The following is a 17,111-nucleotide window of genomic DNA, read 5'->3' as shown; positions in this document are numbered from 1 at the left end:
TTACTAGATGTCTGATTCAAAGTTTTGATAACGTGTCGATCAAGTTATCAGGGCTTTCTAAAAGATCCAAGATTATGTTTTGATTTAAAATAGTGTATTACTGTTCAATAACGTAGACCTAAAAATATAATTTATCACAATAACCTTCCAAACTTCCAACACTTATAGTATTTAAGCAGAATAAAACAAATAATTAAATGCTTTACTATAATCTCCATTACTACCAAAACTAGTAAAATAAGTAACAGATATCATTAAAACAGCTTAATTTTTTCCTTAGTTTATTATTGATTCGGTTGTGTATGTACTTATGGATAAGTTAATAATGATAGTATTTTTATTTATTGTTAAAAATGCATACTTAACCGGCACTATAAACGACCAAGATATTTAAATCTCATAATAAAACTTTAAAATTATTTCCGAGTTTTTTTTTCTCGATACCTAAATAGCTACACAGCATTCGATTCACCGAAACGGCCGAAGCATCGCGATCGCTCACATACCGGACTTACATGCGTAGTATAGCTTCCCACACGGTATTTATATTTCTTTATATTATTTTATATAGGGTAATTGTGTCTGTTTGCCGTCCAGTGCCTGTTTCCGTCCACTTGGCGGAGTTGCTACAAAGAATTGCGGAAAATTTGAATAGAAACAAGCCTTCTCACACATGTTTGGATTTGTTGCAATCCATAATGTCTAAGCAATATTTTTACCAAAATAAAAGTGTTATTTGACAAATAGCGGCTTAAATAAAAATTATGTAAGTGGCGGCATTGCACCCAAAGCCTGAAAACGTCATTTTGCAAGAAAAAGAAAGTGTTGGCGGCAAATGTTCACGGTAAGTTTATTAATTAATTTAGCTAGTTTAAGTTACGTTATTGGCCCATACTGCAACTTAAATGTATAATAAACGCAATTTTAAGTGTTTTTTATAGTTTTTTCATAATAATCTTTGATAAATTTAGTGGACGAATACTGACATACTAATTTTGAAAAATATTTAGTTTCCGACCACACGGACGGTAACTGGAACAGCTAGGTGAGTATTTGTTATGGTCGTTTTACTTCAAAAGACTTATAAACTACTATATATTTTCTCTTAAAATGATGTTTCTTGCTTATAAGATTATACATTTTAGTTTTCGTCCACGATTTTGTCACTGTTGCTTGATTAAAATCATATTTAAAATACGTGGTCGAAAACTAAAAATAGCTTTAAATATTGTTTCAGTTTCCGTCCATGTACTATGAGTGGTGTAGACGAGATTTATTATTACATGATTACAGAGGGCGAAAATAGCAATTCGTGGATGAGTTTCGATTTTGTTCGACGAAATGAAAGAATTGAACTGAGTCCGACAATGAGACGATTCCACGAATTGCTATTCCCACCGGAGCATAGTGCTTTGCTCCAAATATGCGAGGAAATAAGTTTAAATAGGCAATTAATTATTTAAGCATCAAGCATTACTCGAATCTTAATATAAAAAATGACAAATACCTACGATTTTCCCTCCTTAATATTAAAAAAAAAATAAAGCAATTTTAAGAACGCGTATCCAGACTAGTCAATTTTTTGCCAATCTGATTAAATTGCCCGATCGAATCAGGACGTGCGGACGCAAACGACAATTTGGCTCGCCGAATTCAACCGCCGATAATGCCCGATATTACCGATAAAATGAGATGCAAGAATACTATATAATTTGTGACGCCAGTATTTTCGTTCTGGGGTATTTTTTCAATTTAGAGGGCTCTAATATTACCATAAATCTAAAATTGGTGATTAAATTGGAGATTGACGCCAATTTCATTCCTGATCAAATAGGTCGATTTTATCATCCCGTCTGGATACCGCTTGTTTCGCAAACCAGTTAACCTTAAGCCCGCTCCACACTCGTGCGCGAATCGCGGCGCGAAGCCGCGAACGCAAGCGTGGAGTCGAGATCACAGATCTGCGAAATCGACTCCACACTCGCATTCGTGGCTCCGCACCGCAACTCGCGCACGAGTGTGGAGCGGGCTTTAAAATAATTGAAATGTCTATGATTATTAAGCAGTATTTACACGATGTTACAAAATAGTCCTGCAAGAACGAGACATATAATTGTCTCCCTACCTCGCTCTATATCCTACAGCATGAACTGATAGCTGTACCAGGCCGTGTGGATGCTGGTTTAATAAGTATCTGTTTTTCGCTCTCACTTAAGCCCCGCATTCACACTCCTACCTTGTAGGCCGCCTCGTAGTCCGCCTCGTTGGGTAGGATTGTGTATGGGGGTTGCAGACTACGAGCCGTCCTACCGTTTAGCCGTTTGTAGGACGGTAGGAGTGTGAATGTGTGGCTTTATAAAACTGCGTCCTTAAAAGCCATCTCTTTCTCGCTCTCACTCATGGGTGCGGTTGTCTGTTACACGGCTTTAATGGACATACATACGGCGGATCACCTTACACACGATCGAACATGCGCCGGACCGCAAAGTCGCGGTCCGGGCGTCTGTAAGGCCAAGCGCGTACCACGAGTTTAATTTTTGCGACACGATTTTAAGCCCCCTACAGACTATGCGCGTGAATCGCGGGCGAAGCCGCGAACGCGAGTGTGGAGTCGATTTCGCTGTCTGCGAACATCGACGCCACACTCGCGTTCGCGGCTTCGCGCCGCGATTCGCGCACGAATGTGGAGGGGGCTTTAGAATCACGCTGTAATTTATCGCAGAAAATTCACTGCGCGCACTGCGATGAAAAGTCGACGATTTGTTCATTCTCGACATGGATTTCGTACCAGTCGCTTGTCGTGAAACAATATGCAATCGCTGTATGACTTTGAGTATTTATACCACAAAGGTGATCTCCTTCTATTTCTATAATTAAACGGTCAACATCTAGCGTCTCATCTTGTGACTCCATTGGAGAAGCAGGTTCCGATATGTTGACTCTTGGAGAGCGAAATGCGGACTGAGGTCCGGGTGCGATTTTATTATCGCAGTGCGCGCGGGGCCATACAACTCCGTATGCTGCAATTCACTTTGTGACAATCGCGTCGCGAGCAGTCGCGGAAAAATGTGACAAATCACAATTTTAAAATCGCTGCGATTTTTTTGTCGCATATGCGCGCACTGCCGTTTATATGACATACGTTACATTTCTGCGACTAAATTATCGCGCGACAAAAAGTCGTGGTGCGCGCTTGGCCTAATATTTTACATATTATTTATCATAGATTCTTTATAAGGCACCATCATACACGACACGAGCTGTTTTTCTAAAGAATTTCAGTGCCTAAATCTCTATGGGCAATTAATTAATTCAGAATGAACTCCCTCACGACTATGACCATACATAGAGATCTTTTCCTACAAAAAAATAAATTATTGAATGACCATGTATATTCAGACTCTGAATTTCTCAAATAATAATACAGTGAAACCTGGATAAGTGAAATCTCAAGGGACGAGCAAATTTGTCTCACTTAAAGAGGTTTTCCACTTACACAGGCTCCCAGTTAGCCAGGTACAAATAAATTTATGTCTCATTTACAGAGGGTTCCATTAATAGAGGTGAGAATAGAGTATATTTCAGTTATAGAGGTGGTTAATAAGGTATTTAGTAATTATCTTTAAAAATAAATAAGGTAAAATAATCCTTGTCCCTAAATATTTTTTAAGTCTGTTGAAATATTTCTTTGAATTTATTTTGAATGATTCTCCAAAGGATAGATAGTTGAAAATTAAATTAAATTTGATACGGACTTCATTGCGTATTAGAAATTTAATAAATAATAAATGTTTTTTTTTTTTCGTGTTACTTGTCAAAATTTCAGCTTTCGTTTCGATAGTTTTAACTACTTACATAAATTAACTAACTAAATCAAACTTGAAGTTGTTTAGACACAATTAGGCAAATGCGGAATTTATGGATAGACTAAGAGTTAGTAAGAATACGGAAATTGTTAATGAAGTCCAAGTAAGAGAGGTCATAGATTGACGTTATCTCAGATACAGAAGTCAATTCCCTATAAAATTCTAAAAAACAATTAGGAAAATGTAATCTTATAAATATAGTCTCAGTAAAAGAGGTAAAATACACTCTCTGTCTCAATTATAGAGGTCAATGTGACTATAAAATCACGACAACAAATAGAGGTTCGTTTTTTCTCAGTAACAGAGGTAATTCAGTGCTAAAGTGTCGGGACCGCACCATGAGTCCCAGCTATAGAGGTTTCTCACTTATCCAGGTCCCACTTAACCAGGTTTCACTGTATAATATAAATAATATTATCTAAAGTTGATAAATAGATTGTATTAGATTGTTAGTAATTTAAGAAAAACAAGTTAAATATCTGTTATTAATAAAATAAAAGTGGGTAGGTATTATAATTATAACTGGTGTTTATCTTAATAATGCATCTGCATTAGTTTTTCCTATACATAAATTAACACAAGAAAACAAATAACTATCATATATTTAAGTGGGTATTTCATGATAAATTTTATTGTCCAGCTACTCTGGCAGCTCCGATAAGTTGATGAAAACTAACGCAATGACCCTAGCTATATACAACAAAACTAAGCCAGTACTAGTAACGTACATAGCTTAAAAATAAATGAATCCTTATTATATTGATATTATATATTATAAATGCGAATGTAACACTGTTTGTCGGTCTACTGAGGAAGGAAATATATATAAATATTTATCACGAAAATAACCATTCTACACGGTCGAAGTCGCGGGCAGAAGCTAGTAACTAACTAAGAATTATCTATATAACATAAAAACAAAAAAATAAAGATAGGTATAATTGATTTTCAATGCAATAATGCACCCTACAGTACTTTTTCATACAGTGGACGAAAACTGACTCATATGTGGACGAAAAGTAGCTCACAGGCGGACGGAAACTGAATTAACCCTACTTTTTCAAAATATATTTTTTATAAAATAAACCGTAAATATTATTTAAGGTCACGTAATATTAACCTAAAATAGACAATATGAGCAATACAAACAAATATAGCACATTTAAGTAAGACTACTTAAATATTTTTTTTTTGCATTTCAAAGTAGGCATCTCCTATAATTGGACGGTATCTGACACAATTACCCTATTAGTGTTTGCTGTGGATGCCCCGCCCGACCCAGCTAGTGAATGCCCTCCCCTAGTCAAAACAGGCACCTACAAGCGATACTGCTTTCTAAAAAACCTTTTTACTCTACTAACAGCAATTTCTTCCCTATTAGTAACTAGTTTTGGCATTTTAAAACCAATCTAAACTCCTAGCTGCTTACTAACGTCGTTTTTAAAATGGTTTATTTTAAAAATAAAACGTCAAAATAGGTTTAAATTTTTGGTTTTGGAATGCCATATGTATTTTATTTTTAACGAACGCAATGGCCGCGGAGCAGTGGGACGGCGACACTGACGGGCCGTCGTTGTTTACAGCAAAAGGCGGACATTATGGCCGGTCGCAGGATATTTGTCAATAATTATTTGGCGGAACACCGAAGAATCAGCGTGCAGTCTGGCGGCAGCTCCCTCCCGGCTCTCAGCCCCGTATCGCATCAAAGCGATGATTAAAAAAAAACGCCCCAATAACGGCCAGCGATGGCGAGTTCGAAATTCAAACTGCCATCAATATTTAAAACAAACATAAATACTCCTTTTCTAAAATAACCGTTACTTAAAATATATAAATTGACATAAAAACGTTTTAAAGATTCTAAAAATGTAAAGCGTAGTTTAAGATGTGATTAATTGTTTACTGAAAGTATTAGAGTAAGGACATTAGAGATTCGCAAATTATTTTATAGATTTATATATAAATATGGTGCACCTGTGTAGATTAACCGACGCTCCGCTACGGAACCCTTGTTAACATGATAAAAATTATTTATTTTGTATTGTTTTTTCTAAAAAAAAACCTTTCTGTAAATATTCCTAAAACTTGTCTTTTTGTAACAAATATACAAAATAATATATTGTTATGTGTTGTACTAAATTGATAATTTATGATACGGGAAAAAATAATGTGCCATTTTTATAAAAATAAAAAACAAACTCACAAATACGTGCTAGTCAAGTCCTTTTATATACGTTTAACGGTATGATAATTAAATTTGCTTGTTATTTGTTTGTGTTGTATGTTTGCTGAGAGAATGCGATAGATTGTTTTTCTATTGTCATGTCAGAGGGCCTACCGCGAACACCGAAGTTCGCAAATTTCGGGCATATTTCTCTTTTACTCCAATTATGGCGTAATTAGAGTGACAGAGATTGTTGCTCGAAAACGAACTAGGATTTTCGCGGTTGCCTAGGAGTTGGTTGCGAATGTTACGTGTCTAGTTAATGAATGTTTCATAGTTAACTGTATGTTGTGTGATCTAGCTGTACCCCGTATATGTCCCACAGCATATACACAGTCACTTGACTTACTATTTAATTTATTTTATTAATAGTTATTAGTTATATTAGCGCTGCGTTTGAATACAAGACGATGGAGGTTTGGTAGTACTCTGCATGGATTAACTACGGCTGATGAAACACATAAGATGATGCGTTAAAATTAATTAGATTTTCCTTTCTAAATGGCAAATGGTTGGGTAATGGCATCATCTCGTCGTGAGATCTTCGTAAAATGTGTCCTTCTTTCATTGACGTATTATATCTAAGGACTGGCCTTATGCTCTAGTTTCCTAGGATAGCGGTGCCGTCATATAGCGGCCGTCTCCATACAAGTACTACGACATCCATATTTAGTCGTATTATTTAGTATGGAGACGGCCGCTATATGACGGCACCGCTATCCTAGTAAAACTGATCTTTACAGGCATTAAAAATGGTACTAGTTCAGCGGTGTTACTCACGAATTCGAGCCAATCGTGCAGCCTAACGCAACTAGTTGCGACCAATCGCGCGCGTGATGCAAACTCGTAAACCAATCGCGTTGCAGCCGTATCACACCGTTGTACTGGCCCCATTCATGCCCCATTCTTATTGCCCTTAAGGCCAGTCCTTAAATATATACGTCAATGCGTTCTTTAGGTTTTACTTCGGTCTCAAGACAGACGTTGTCATTATCACCGAGCTTCACAGTCTAACACTACACCACTCTGGTCTTCCATACTTTCCTATCTATAGATATACTTATCACCTTCTCTTTGATTTCACCTTCATTTTAGTTACTTTAGTTTCTAATTTCAAGCAAATTTAACTATCCGTCTACTATGAGGGATATAGTGAACTGAAAATGTATACATGTTAAGTATAATAGCGTCTATATTAAATATACTATATTATATTATGTATCGAATCGCAAATTTATAAATGCACACGTGTAGATCCAAATCATTGCCTGCTACTTAATTGTTAAGATATGGTAGTTATATTTAAATTTAAACAAAAACAAAAGATAAAAAAATAAAATTCGTGTCTTGGTGTACACCAAAAAATTTAGATTTTAAAAATTAAACTTGGAATTTTTCAAAAATTTAATAATTACGCTTATAGTGGCGAGCGTCGCCCCATAGAGTGGTGTCACTTGAACCGGGCAGTCCGGTACTCTGTTAACTCGTTACTGAAGCTTCTTGTCTCTTAGACTTTAGTATTAAAGTATCTGTACTCCAAAGTAACTTTCATTTCACCCTGTGCCTCGGAGCTGCATTTTAAGGTAACTGCTGGGGCCGCCCGGCTGAGTGTCGTGCGCAAGTTGTAGAGCTAGGCGCTTGTAGCTGCATGCCTCACCGGCAACGTCACAAACACATAGATACATGCTGTACGATCCAGCACGTACGCTCTACTAGCGCTTCACACGTACACAGAGCGCTTCTAAATGTTTTTCTTTTATTCTAATCATTATTTTGCAGCCAATTCACAAAGCTTATTCTGTAGTTAGTATAGTTAGACATCAATGTAGTTCTGGTATGTGAGCCACTTCGGTGAAACATGATTTGTGTGCTTCAGAGACAGTCGCATGACACAGAGACAGCCACACGGCGCGGGCGCACGCGCCCGACACACAAACACACACTCGCACATACAAACTTGAAAAACAATAAATCAACGCTTCACGAACTTTCAGGACCACGTTAGGAAATAAATGTTCGATGTACATCAATGTTTTATTGTATTTCTTTTATGATTATGTCAACGTTTAAAAATGGCTATGGAGCCCTGGTATGGAAAATAAAATAGTTTTTAAGTGCACACCCCATGAATGTGCTTCTTAAGGAATAGGAGGAACCCTGCGTTTTATGTATTTTATTTGTACATTCTGTTTATTTGAACCCGACCATCGCTTCGAGGCACAAGCTTCGTGCAGTCCCTGAAGATCTTTCTGATGTTCACTTTCCGTTCGTGACAATCACGGATCGGAGCAGGCGCTCACTACAACCATACTTCTCTGTAGCACCTTTTCTTAACAAAATACAAACTAAGTACCTAAGTAGCGACCGAGGTGAGTTGTGACAGAGGAGAGTTGTGATATAGTCGAATAATATTAAGGAATCTATTAACTAATAATGAGCTCGCAATAGCGCGCGTTTGTTAGTTCAAGTTAAGATCGGTTTTCCTAGGATAGCGGTGCCGTCATATAGCGGCCGTCTCCATACTAAATAATACGGCTAAATAAGGATGTCGTCGTATTTGTATGGAGACGGCCGCTATATGACGGCACCGCTATCCTAGGAAACTAGAGCATTACTAGCTAACAAACGCGCCTGCTGCGAGCTCGCTAACAGTTAATAGGTTCCAAAAAATCGACAATGTCACACGTCACCTCGGTAACCTCAAAACAACACGCTTAAACTCTGGTTTCCTAGGATAGCCGTGCCGTCATATAGCGTCGCCATACAAATACTACGACATCCATACTTAGTCGTATTATTTAGTATGGAGACGGCCGCTATATTACGGCACCGCTATCCTAGGAAAACCGAGCTTTAGATGTTTTAAAGGTAGAGAGCGCCTGTTCAGACCAGATCTGTATATTATTTTTTATACCTACGACTTCTTCTTCGTGACGTTTTCCTTCATGTTCTCGTTTTTATTTTCTTTTCCATGATCCCACTTGCACACCGAAGGTCATAGGTGGCGAGTTACAGGAACGCCTGATCCCCGTCCCGTACAGCAAGACTTCGACAGACCAGGCTGTAAGATATATAATAATGGCGACGCTAATTCACTCACATCTCGTTTTTGTTCAGTTTTTTTCTTATATATTCTCTAATACTCTGTCTATACTACAACTTTTCTGTCCAGTCCACTGTCTCTAACTCTGACCTTTATGTTTTGCTTGTCGGTGAAAGTCGACGCGATCGGTTAAAAACAACACATCCACCCTAATGCTCTGGTTTCCTAGGATAGCGGTGCCGTCGTATAGCGGCCGTCTCCATGCAAATACTACGACATCCATATTTAGCCGTATTATTTACTATGGAGACAGCCGCTATATGACTGCATCGATATCCTAGGAAAACCGATCTTAAGGGTGGTATTCCATCTGTGTAATATCTTGATCCAATGTGTAATTGCGTCTCACATTTTGCTTAGTGAGATATCACAATGCACATTGGACCAATATTGGACTGATGGAATACCACCCTAAGCGGATAAAATACCAGAGTTTACTAAAGTACAAGTTAACCGATCGCGCCATTTAAGGACATTTTGCAGCCGTGGCGTAAACAGAAGGTCAGTGTCGCATGCTTCTCGCATTCATGCATGCATCCAAATGCATGTATTTGTAATCCATTTTTACATCCATGTCACCTTTGAACTCGTCGTGAAAGATTCTAGTCTTTTATCAATCTTAATGTTGTTTCTATAATCATTGGAGCACTAGATTATGGAGTCAGGAACTTGTATTATAGAGTTTCCAAGTAACTAAGAATATTCTTTTGTACGAAACTATTTCAATCGTAATCTTAACATTCCGTTGTATATTTTTGATCGAACAATAGACATAGTATGTAATTAATTATAGTTCTAAATACTTTTAGGGGATTTAGACGAATAGTTACCTTAGACAAATTTCGCAGAATCTTTAACACGTCCTTAGTTGATCATCGCTTCATAGAATTTTATTAAGCATTCCATTAAACGCTTTTAGCGTTGTTTCTTCTAGCAATTGTCGAGTCTCGTCAAATAGCATATCGCTTAAAATTTTTGTTGCATCATTATCATATAATATTATTTTAATTATTTTGCCTCACATTAATGCACATAAAAATCGTGGGGTTCTACAAAATTCATTGGAAAACGATTACATAAAAGCTTTTAAAATCACAATAAATAGACCATTAAATAGCTTATAGTGTTTTCTTTCTTCATAAGCGAATGCTTTTGATTGTGATGTTTTAGGTTCCGACTCTGATAAGGGCCCATTGTCATTCGAGGACGCTTATACCATGCTTCGTTCATGGGACCTTGAATCAGGCGTTCTATGTTGCTTCGTAATGCATAGTGTGTACAATAGGGCATCGCAGTTCCATAGCTTGGTCGCGAGTAGCATAGAAGAGGTCAATCTCCAAAAACAGTCACAGAGGCGCTGGGCTCGTTGGTCGGTTGGCTTGATCCGGCAATATACCATCCGAGGATTGGTACATTTACGGATCAGACTGATCGCTCTGACTTGAGCCTTGCATTAGCTATCGCTTCATGGGCTGCGTCTTTCTGAATTTCAAAAATACAGTGGGTATTTTCGAATTTCATAGCTGATCTCAGCCGCGTGAAGACTTGTTCGCTAATGCACCGCCAGCATGCTCACGACAGGTTCACGTCTCGACACTATTGGCACCCTACGACGATGTCTGTATTCAGAGGAGCAGCGACGGAAGATTACCCTTGTGAGGCTTATACAACTGAATTCGCAACGTTTGGATGTAATCTGACACTTGAGGCCAAATTACATAAACCAGTGTTAAAGAGCCCTGGTTTATGTAAGATTTTAAAGCGTCTTTTGACAGATTGTAGCCATAAACTCTTGCCAATTTGGTTGTGGACAGGCCCGATCGAATCACTGCATGACCGGCCCCGCCGGCTCGACCTTCGTATCTGTGACTGGAATTGTGAATTACCTGCTTTACCGCCTTTTTTTATGGCTCGGTGTGCTTCAATTTATGTTTTTACTAATTTTTCTCCCGGTCTCGTCGCGACTGACTGCGACGGAACCGGCGTGCACCCGTGTTGCTCTCAAAATACTGGCTATCTGATCCGAAATTAGCTTTAGATGGTGCCAAGTGATAGCACGTCACTAGACAAATAGACCTAGAATGGCAACTAGTTTTTGACACAAAATTAGAGTCGGATCAGAGCAGCCAAGCGTTCCCACCTGGAGGTGAGAATGGACCTCGATCCCAAGCGTTCTCCCGTGCCCGCTCTCGTTTTTTGTGATAACAATCCTTGTTCAAACACGAGAGTTGGGTGAACGGCTGGTGGTCGCTGGGACGGGTTATATGCCGGCCTTATAATTCTTCACCATCAACTTCTAACAGTTCTATTCACTCTTTAATCGGCAATCTTACACAAAACTTATACACTTAATTTCAATAGCCACCTGGAAACTAGCCTTTCGTGCTCTCTGAGCACGAATGGGGTGTTTCTCTGTGTTTCGGATCGGGCACGGCACCGGCCGGCATATAACCAGGGATCGAGGCGAGAGCACCGCTCGTGCGCCGCTCCGGACTCTGACTAACGTGTTGGTTGGGCGCAGATCCGCGTGGTGAACGCGTTCCGGCAGGGCCTGGACTCGCGCGGCTCGCTGGCGGACGCCGCGCTGGCCGAGGCGCTGCGCAAGCAGACGGCGCTGAGCAAGCGCTTCTCGCACTCGTCGAGCGTCGAGTACGAGACGCGTGACGCGCTCGCGCCGCACGACATCGACGTGGAGCGCCTGTCGTCCCACTCGCACACCGAGACCGCCGTCTAACGCCGCCACCCCCACGGTCCCCGCTCACGGATGCAATAAATTAGCGATAACAGTATTATAGCGCCCGACCGTGCCCAAAGACGTTCCCGACCGTTACGCTGCCATCGCTCTAATGTAATGATTATTATATATGCTAAAACGATTGTGTATAAAATCATATTTTTAAACAGAACGAGGATCGTTTCGTTTGGTTCGAGTATGGTTGCCGCGGCCAGCCCGCCCGTGTATTTGAGCATAAGTTATATTGTTAACTAGTGTGTTTAATTATTCGATTGTTTTGAAAATATTTTATTATAATACGCGTGCGTTAGCGCGCGTCTGTTGAACAAATAAAAATATTGTCTAATTATTAATTTTAGATTTAAGCGCAAGGGTGAGCGAATGGGCGTGTGTTTTTTGAAAAAAAATAAATTTTTCGCATACCATCGTGTCATCTCTTACACGGAATGAAATGTTTTGTATTGCTTTTGTCTTGGACGCGAGGTGGGGGGGGCTCCGGATCTTGTATAAACCGTTTCATTTGTTACCACGCCCGCGGCCTCCGCCACGCCGCACACATCTATGTATTCATCATATTACATATATATACATATACTTTGACTAAATTATTACATTGAGTATTAGTTAAGGTGTTTGTTATAAATTTCAATAACTTTTCTTTTTGTTTTTACGACATTTTCCCCCTAAATCTAAGTATACATTTAAGTCATATCTCGAAGCGTAGACGCATCAACTAGTTTCTATACAAGAAACGACCACTCTTGTGTATAAACCGACGTAGTCCACTTAAACATCTTCAAAATGTTTAAATAGAAATAAACATTAAATTGTATAGCTGAAGGTATTTATTTGTAATGCTAGTATCTCTTATGAAACAAAATACTAATTATTCAATTATTATAATGTACTTATTGATTATTGATAAATACTTCAAGTTTATTAAACAAAATATAGTCTACGGTGTAACGAATTGATTTTGGAATTTTTTCTCTATGAGCAATAGCGAAGCGCGCGCGCGCACTGGTGGAGGCTCGGGGCCTCGCGCGGGGCGCGGGCCTCGGGCGGGCCTCGGCCTCGCGGGGAGCTCGCGGTCGGCGTCCGGACTCGCGGCCCCCGGCCTCCGCCAGTGCCCGCGCGCTCCAGACATAGGCGAAGTAGGATCGCAGCAGTGGCATTTTCAACTTATAAAGTAAGACATGTACTTAATCGATTAGTGACGAGTTCGACCGAGTCGCCGCTCGCCGCCATCTTGTTTTAGTAAACGATTAGCGAAGCGGCAATGTTCAATTTTGTATAGAACGTTTCATAGTAGCGGTATTGAGAGTTGTTACGTTTTGTTCCGGGGCCGCACGCCCAACCACGACGACGGGGCCCGTCCCGCGACTACTATTAAAACTACTAAACAATCTTGTAAGTAATTAAGTATTAGCTTCAAATCAATAAAGCCTTTTTAAAAAAAACTTAGTTAATGAAATGAACTATTGAAACTTCACATGTTTAAAAGTATAGCTATGATTTCAGTGAATAGAGATCATGGTTTGTGTATTTATATATATTTTCGTTGATATTCGTTATGAGCCACGACTCCACGAGTTACCCAATGAAAGACATAAATTAGGAGTGTACTGTAGTGTTAGAGGCGCGCGTCGCGTCGCGGCGCCGCCCGACCCGACAATCAATTGTTTCGACACAACAGTCTGCCACTAACCATTTTAGGTGATAAGTCCCATTGTTGTATTTTTCGTCTCACAATAAATGAAAATCTATTTTATTGTTTTTAACTGTGTAGTTTTATTTGTGTAAAGCCTTATAAAAAAAAAAACCTGGTAACTTCGATTTTCGCGGGTTTCCACAGCGAACGCAGAACGACCTCTCTAGGCCTAGTTGGAGTTACTCCGATTTCCTCACGATATTTTCCATCGGCGAAAAGTGACTGGTAAAAAAGTAAAGGTACTTAACGTCCCTTTGCGTGCACGACCACAGATAACATATTGACTTGAATTTTGACAACCCTAAATAGCCGAAAGGGATAATGCCGTATACTGTATATATTATACAGGGCGTCCCACGGCTATGCCACATGGAGGGAAAGTACCCTAAATATTGTAGATGGAACATTTTACTGAAAGAAGATATTATTTTAATTTAAAAAACAATTTAAACTGCATTCATAGATTTTTAAATAATTACATGGTTGAACCGGGAATCGAACCCGCCGCACGAGAAAAAAAATCAACCTGTATCTTTATCATACCGATCGAAAGGCTTGATCAATGATCATAAGGATTATTTTTTGCTAAAGAACATAGTGTCAGAAACAAAAGGAAGACCATGAATTTTAACATTTGATGTGAAATTTAGCGAAATAATCAAAAGAGTGCGGCTTTGTATTCAACAGAATGAGACTACATTTTGAGCATTTGATAAATTAAATTGATTAATTTTGAATTAAAAATGTTAAAATTCATGGGCTTCCTTTTATTTCCGACACTATGTTATTTAGCAAAAAATAATCCTTATGATCAAGCCTTTCGATCGGTATGATAAAGCTACAGGGTGATTTTTTTTCTCGTGCGGCGGGTTCGATTCCCGGTTCAACCATGTAATTATTAAAAAATCTATGAATGCAGTTTAAATTGTTTTTTAAATTAAAATAATGTCTTCTTTCAGTAAAATGTTCCATCTACAATATTTAGGGTACTTTCCCTCCATGTGGCATAGCCGTGGGACGCCCTGTATATGTACATATTAGAAATAAAACCTTGATACACCTATTCGTGTGACTTAATTAATGAATGACCCCTTAATTAGGCACCGAATAAATAAGGGTACGACGTGATGTGACACACGGAAGCCAAATAATGTAAGTAAATGAAATTTATCCTCTCGCAACACCGTCTAAACAACGATGGCTGATGATGATGATGGTGAATCCAAGTTTGTGTTTATGTAGAGATTATTTTATTTAGATTTTAGGCCGTTTCATTCTGTGTTAAATACAGCGCCATCTAGTGATATCTTTGACAGGTAAAGAAGCAAACAGCGTGAAAGGCATGGAAGGTGAGCAGGTATGCTACTTGGCACGAGATGGCGGTGTAACATAATACACTTAAACCGTGAAAATGAGAGCCAAGTTCAATGAGAATAAACGCGCACAACTAAACACAGATGTCGCTGCAATCGTTTAAATAAATTATTTTACTCTTTATGCAGTTATGAACTCGTAGCTCGCGGCATAAAAAGACCCTCAAAATAGACTTGTTAATTTTTTAACAATGTTGCGCTGTTTCAAGTTTTGAGTATTTATCTCACAATTAACATAAAAACACACTAAGTTACTATACAGTGTGTTTTTTTTAAGTGGGACAGTATGGGGAAATCCTAAAGTATAAGAGATACAGGGAAACTGTCTTAGGAAACATTAGGTACTTTTTTGTGAAAAAAAAATTGGTATAGTCAAAATTTTGGTCAAGTGTGAGTTGTCCCTAAAAATGATTAATTTTGATGAAATTTTTTTTTGACGCACATCTACTCAGTTTCATGAGGGGATCATTTTATTGTATGGGAAGAAAAAAATCGGGACAGCAGAAGTTAGGTAAATTTAATAAAATAATTTTACATTAAAGTAAATGTTCAAAGTGGCCTCCCTCTTGTCGAATGCAGGCACGAGCGCGTTTCAGAACACCTCTGGTAGCTTTAGACAAGGCGTTGTGATGTATGTTGTTCAAATGATAATGCACTGCGTCTTTTAACTCTTGTACCGAGTTGTAAGTATCTGCATAAATTCGACCTTTAAGGTACCCCCAAATGAAAAAATCCAACGGTGTTAAATCGGGTGAACGTGGTGGCCATTTAATAGGGCCATTTGTGCCCATCCAGCGATCAAGAAAATGTTCATTTAAAAACTGTTTCGTAGCGATACTATTGTGGGCAGGGGCGCCGTCTTGTTGGTAGATGATATTATTCAAATTATTTAATGGAATTGCCATATCTACTAAATCCACAGCCATGTTTAATATTTCCTGATATTTTTGACTATTCAATGTTCCATGGTAAATTTTAATGGCAAAGATTTTATTATCTAATATTGCACACCAACAATTAAAGGAAAAGCGGACCTGGTTATGGGTTGCCGTAGTTCGGAAGGGGTTTGTACGTGCCCAAAAATGATTATTTTTTCTATTGTACATGCCATTGTTTGAAAAATTGCATTCATCTGTCCAAATAATCCGGCTTGGAAAAGACGGGTTTCTAATCGAGCATGCTACAAACCACTGGCAAAATGCTAATCTCCGGTCAGTGTCTCCTGGAAGCAATGCTTGTACAAGATGACCTTCTATGTAACACTTGTACTTGTAAGCCTTCAATACCTTTCGTACTGTAGATTTATGCACACCGATAGTGTTAGCAGCTTCCCTCAATGAGGCTTTTGGGTAGGCTTCAAAATATCCTAAGATTGCGATAGTTGTAAATTCATTTATTACTGTGGCTCGTCTCTTCCGTTTTAATTTAAAACAGCCTCCCTTTCTTAAATTTTTCACCAGTTTGTCAAAAATTTTGCGGTCCGGTTGATCGCGGTCCGGATAACGTTCCCGATACCACTGTAACGCATTCACAGAGCTACGATAATTTACAAAATACGCTTCAATTAAATCTACTTTATGCGAGTTCGGTAATTCCATGACGAAAACTTAACATAATGTTAACTTTAAACAATGAAATATCAAGTAAAATACTGTTTGTTTCAAGAAGTTCCAAATTTAAAATTTGTTTTTTTTTTTAAATTAGATTTGTAAGGTAAGGCTCGCGTAAGAATATCTTAAAGTATTTTAATCCTTTTTAAACCAAATAAAGTGTTCCAAATTCAAATGTAAAACTGGAATAGGCAATATTTTTTAAATAAAAACCTTGCAGTGGGCAGTGGTTTTCAATTTACACGGGTTGTAAAAATGAAAACGATTTTCTTAAATTTGACTAACTTCTGCTGTCCCGATTTTTTTCTTCCCATACAATAAAATGATCCCCTCATGAAACTGAGTAGATGTGCGTCAAAAAAAAATTTCATCAAAATTAATCATTTTTAGGGACAACTCACACTTGACCAAAATTTTGACTATACCATTTTTTTTTTCACAAAAAAGTACCTAATGTTTCCTAAGACAGTTTCCCTGTATCTCTTATTTG

General features: G+C 38.4%; 1 protein-coding gene across 1 annotated transcript in view; it reads left to right on the top strand.

Moving 5' to 3' along the window:
- The window catches only part of LOC134675460 (plasma membrane calcium-transporting ATPase 2), a 199,351-nt gene extending 185,643 nt beyond the window's left edge, over positions 1-13,708 (top strand). The window contains exons 23-24 of the mRNA XM_063533729.1: positions 9,085-9,153; positions 11,715-13,708. Of these exons, the coding sequence (XP_063389799.1) occupies positions 9,085-9,153; positions 11,715-11,927 (282 nt within the window). The 3' untranslated portion in view covers positions 11,928-13,708. The remainder of the gene's footprint in view (positions 1-9,084; positions 9,154-11,714) is intronic.
- The last annotated feature ends 3,403 nt before the right edge of the window (positions 13,709-17,111 follow it).

The sequence above is a fragment of the Cydia fagiglandana genome, chromosome 22 (genome assembly GCF_963556715.1).
Source record: "Cydia fagiglandana chromosome 22, ilCydFagi1.1, whole genome shotgun sequence".
NCBI lineage: Eukaryota > Metazoa > Arthropoda > Insecta > Lepidoptera > Tortricidae > Cydia > Cydia fagiglandana.
Note: the sequence above shows the minus strand (reverse complement) of the source record. Positions and strands in the feature narration are given on the sequence as shown.